This window comes from Anopheles gambiae, chromosome 2 (genome assembly GCF_943734735.2).
Source record: "Anopheles gambiae chromosome 2, idAnoGambNW_F1_1, whole genome shotgun sequence".
Taxonomy (NCBI): domain Eukaryota; kingdom Metazoa; phylum Arthropoda; class Insecta; order Diptera; family Culicidae; genus Anopheles; species Anopheles gambiae.
The window spans coordinates 68789033-68793700 of NC_064601.1; the positions used below are offsets into that span (position 1 = coordinate 68789033).

Sequence of the window (4668 nt, forward strand, 5' to 3'; positions counted from 1 at the left end):
AGTTATATGCGGTGAAACGAGTTATTTCTGATTTTTTTGTTTAATTTTTTTTCAGGTGTTAAATCGCATAATGCGTATAGCGCCTGCATGAAGTGCACTATCATTGGTGAGTTTGATGGAAACCGGATGTACTTCCGGTATGGTGAACAATGCCCGCCTCGGAACCACAAGGATTTTTGTGACGACAAATATCCAACACATGTCAACAACCCTACGCCCTTTACGAGTCTGTTAGGTTGCGATATCGTTGACGATTTTGTGTCAGCCGAAGACATGCACTTAATATACAAGGGCGTAGATGCAAAGTTGCTACATTTGTGGATAAATGGCTTCCCTGGCGTAACTTGTTACTTGCCACGTCGCCAACAACGTGAAGTGTCGGCGCACTTGCGTCTGTTAAGGCTACCTTCAGATTACCAACGTAAACTGCGCGACCTGCGATACATCCATCTCTGGAAAGCTTCGGAGTACAGGATGTTTCTGCTGGTTGCCGGTTTCATTGTTCTGAAGGATAGACTTAACGATGCAGCGTACCAACACTTCATGTTGTTGATGATGGCTGTGACGTTTATGTCCACCAAATATCATCGCGCTAAATGGGAACTGGCTGATTCATATTTGCATAGGTTTGTGGCAGCCTATGGAGATCTGTACAGCCCGGTTCTCATGAATAGCAACGTTCATAACTTGCTGCACGTTTACAATGACGTTTGCAGGTTCGATGGACTAAAAACCATATCAGCCTTCATTTTTGAGGCATTTTTGCATGACCTCAAAAAGTTGGTGCATTCCGGGAGGCACAGCCTGGTGCAAGCGGTCCATCGTTTGCTGGAACTGCAACATGTCATTGTTGCCAAGCGTCAGCAAAACAAACCGGTGGACGAACCATCGGTGCGCACGGTTGGTGTCGACACCATAACGACCGTGCGGCAGGGCTTCGCGCTGCGAAAAAACTTTCGCGATCAATGGTTCATGACCAACTCGGGCGAGGTGGTCCGTTACGAAACGGCCACAAAAACAGGCAAGGACGTTACGGTGCAGGAGTACGCGTATTTCAAACAGGTGCCTGCCTTTACGGAACCTTGCCTTTCAACGGAGGCGAATATTTACTCTGCCAACATGGTAGATTTGAATAAGGGTGAACACTACGCCAGCAGTACGCTGATGTGCAAGGTAGCTGCAGTGGAGACGGTACAGGAAGGGGTGTTAATGTTTGTGCCGTTGACTAAGTGTGTGTATTTGCTAAGAAATAAATTAAAAAAATATGCCTCTTCCCAAAACCCTGGTTAAGTGTTTCGGATCAGGAAAGTGAATAATGATAAATTATCTTAGGTGCTGTGTGGCAGAATGCATTTTTTGTATTCATGAATTCATAGTGAGTTAATTTATTAATTTAATAATAATTCAACTAAAAAACTAACAAAAAAAACTAACTAACTAAACTAACTAAGTACTAAACGAAACTAAACTTAACTTGACTAGCTACGCTATAAAAAAAACTTACACTAAACTAACCTAGATTATCATTATTATTTACATTGTGCATTAGTTCATTATTTATATTCTTCGATTTTGCTGGATACCGCAACACGCGTTTAAAAAATCCACAACATAAGCTGTAGTGATGGGCGCCTTCCAGGTCGCTGCGGCTTTGCGGAATAGCTCGCATACATTTGGATAATGTGCCATCGCTACCTTTCCGTTTCGCCGAGACCACCGGCAACGCGAAATAAAACCACCGTCGAAAACAATATCCCGCACCTCCCTCAACCGTTTGGTGGGATCCGTTGCCATCACCTCGTTCTGCAACCATGCCAGGCAGTTCTTTGCATATTGGTTGTCACTCAACTTATGCTCCATGCTTTTCAGCTTCTCCTCTGACCGTATGGGCTGCAGCGTGAAACCGTCCGTCGCCGGAAGCGCGTAACCATCTGGATCGGCACATCCAATCTTCTGCAATTTATTTAAGGTTACTTCGGTAGCCATGGCGGTCTTCCGGGTGACCGTCACTTCCTTCTTCATGGTTACAATTTTCGCGGCGAGTTCGTCGAAGCGGCGGTTTATTGTGGCTGACAGCTCGGTTATCACCTGCAGCACATCGGTCAGAGGAGGAGCAACGGCAGGACCATCCGTTGCAACGACAGCAGGAACTGTTGCAGGAACTCCGGCTTTGGCAGGGACGACGATAGGGCGGCGCGGAATTTTGTTCTCGGGAAGCGAGGCTGGAATGGTGTTGTTGGTGGTGGTGTTGGCGGTGGTGTTGGCGGTGGTGTTGGCGGTGGCGTTGGCGGTGGCGTTGGCGGTGGTACGGACGATGGTGTTGGCGGTGGCGTTGGCGGTGGCGTTGGCGGTGGTGTTGGTGGTGGCGTTGGCGGTGTTGTTGGCAGTGGTACGGACGATGGTGTTGGCGGTGGTTTTGGCGGTAGTGTTGGCGGTGGTACGGACGGTGGTGTTGGCGGTAGTGTTGGCGGTGGTACGGACGGTGGTGTTGGCGGTGGTGATGGCGGGGCGCTTTCCCATAACCTTCCGCACGGAAATGGACGATGGTATGGCGGGGTAAATGGAGTCCTGGCCAATCGGACCAGAAGGCCGACGTTCTGGTAGTTTGGAGTACTTGGCCAGCTTGTCATCTGCCCGACCCATTTCCTCCACAGTCATCGACCGCTTCTGCATCAATCTAAATTGTTCCGGAGTAAGTATCATAACCTTATGCTCCTTCCCTGTGGCAACGGTTTTTGCTGGACAGATAACGGTGTTTGAAATAATAGGCCCGATTATTAAACACAAATTGTAAAGACAAGTTGTCAAAATCGGAAGATTTGTATTATGACATCCGTTTGTGTTGTGTGTTAGAAAAAAAAATTTGACGAAACACAAACTCACAATCACACTGCCAAGATATCTATTATGAAACACAAACGGAAATCCAAAACTGTCAAACTGCTTTCCGTCAGCTTTTTGCCACGGAAAGGCGCCAATCTCAGATTGTTTGTTGTTTGTGTTGTGTCGGTCAGAGTGGTTGCTGTTGCTTTCACGACAAAATGTAAGTATTTTATTTTAGAAATAATCAATTTTTATCATTTTAAACAAAAATATGTATACCGCCACATCCATACAAATGGCGATATGCTGAAGATACTGGTAATGTGCTGCTGTTACGGCTTAAGAAGCTGCTGGTATTTCCTTCCTCTGCTGTTGTTCGATGATAGTCGAAAGCTGAAGGGCATGCGCACCTGGTTTGCGTTCGACAGCAATGGATCCCAGCTACTTCTTCAGTTAGCAACTTCTTCAACAACCAACAGCATAAGCAAATGTTATTAACATATCTAATACTGTATACACTTTTAGGAATAACAAGGACGCCCGGACATCGCGAACCCAGTACCAACAAATGGTAGATGAGTTGGAAAAGGTCCCTGACATCGCCAGAGGGATGTACAAAGGTGACCTGACCGCTTTCTGGGAGGAAATGGCTGAGCACCTTAACGCCCTGGGACCGCCGATAAGAACGGGTGCAACGTGGAAGCGGGTAAGATTAAAAGAGCAACACAACATATTTACATGTTGTTTTAATGTTCGCTGTTTGTTTTACAGGTGTGGTTCGATTACAAATGTGCGTTAAAAAAAATTGCGTTTGAATAAAGCATCTTTGTTGGCCACTGGTGGCGGTCCGTTCCAGCAAAGGCCATTGAACGACGTAGAAGAAAGAGTGGCCGATTTGACTTATTTGAAGGCCACAATAGAAGGGAACGCAGGCCGCTCTTTTGGAAATTTGAACGACGACAACAACAACAACAACAACAACAACAACAACAACAACAACCAATTGTTGCCAATTAGCAACATAGATCAGCCAAATAACGGCAGCGAGGCGCCAAACAACGGCAGCGAGGCGCCAAACAATGAGCAGAGTACTGTAACGGAAAGAGCAAAGAGAAAACGAAGTCGGAAGCGGCAGAACACGGAAGCGGTGTTGCGTCAAAATCAGGAGCTTCTTGACTTAATGAAAGAAAATATTCAAGCTCAAAAGGAGTCCACAGCCGTGTTGAATAGGGCAGTTGTGATATTGGAAAATATCACAGTTTTGTTAAAAGAGGCTGCTGAACGCAAATCCGATTTGTGATTTTAGTTGTTTAGTTGTTGTGATAAGATTTTAGTTGTTAGTTAGCGTTTAATGTACTTATTAAGTGAATTATGCGAACTGTGATGAATTAACTCTTTTTGTGATGCAAACTTATGTGATGGACTTAAAAAAATAAATGAACTTGACCACTAGCTGAGTTGCGTTGCCTTTTATTCATCTGAGCTTAGCTCTTCCAATCCATACGCAATACACATGTTGTGTAAGATGCAACATACGTTCGTTATTTGAGTTGCTTTTACCGGCGTGTAGTGCAACTGTCGAGCACCTAACAAACACCTAAATCTATTTTTGAGCAACCCGATCGCGCGCTCCACTATTTCTCTACCTAAAGAATGGTTTTTATTAAAGGCAGCTTCTGGTGTGTTTGGAGCAGGATTACGTTTTGGTGTTATTAACCATGGTTTTGACGGGTATCCAGCATCACCTGTGAGAATTTAAAAAATTATTTACATAAACAAATACCCATAGGATAGTTTAATGTATTACCTAGTAGCTTGAATGCAGTTTCTCCGCTTCGATGTTTT

General features: G+C 45.0%; 1 protein-coding gene across 1 annotated transcript; it reads left to right on the top strand.

Annotated features, from left to right (window-relative positions):
* Positions 1–3302: 3302 nt before the first annotated feature.
* LOC133391959 (uncharacterized) lies at positions 3303–3718 on the top strand. Its single transcript, XM_061649068.1, has 2 exons — positions 3303–3529; positions 3595–3718. Exons 1-2 carry the CDS (start codon positions 3392–3394, stop codon positions 3640–3642), a joined length of 186 nt encoding a protein of 61 aa, XP_061505052.1. The 5' UTR covers positions 3303–3391; the 3' UTR covers positions 3643–3718.
* Positions 3719–4668: the final 950 nt, after the last annotated feature.

What these genes read in the sequence shown, in the direction of transcription:
- LOC133391959 (XM_061649068.1), top strand. Translation starts at nt 3,392, where the DNA reads ATGGTAGATGAGTTGGAAAAGGTCCCTGACATCGCCAGAGGGATGTAC. An exon ending in CGGGTGCAACGTGGAAGCGG is followed by an intron (nt 3,530 to 3,594) that starts GTAAGATTAAAA and finishes TTTGTTTTACAG; the next exon opens with GTGTGGTTCGATTACAAATG.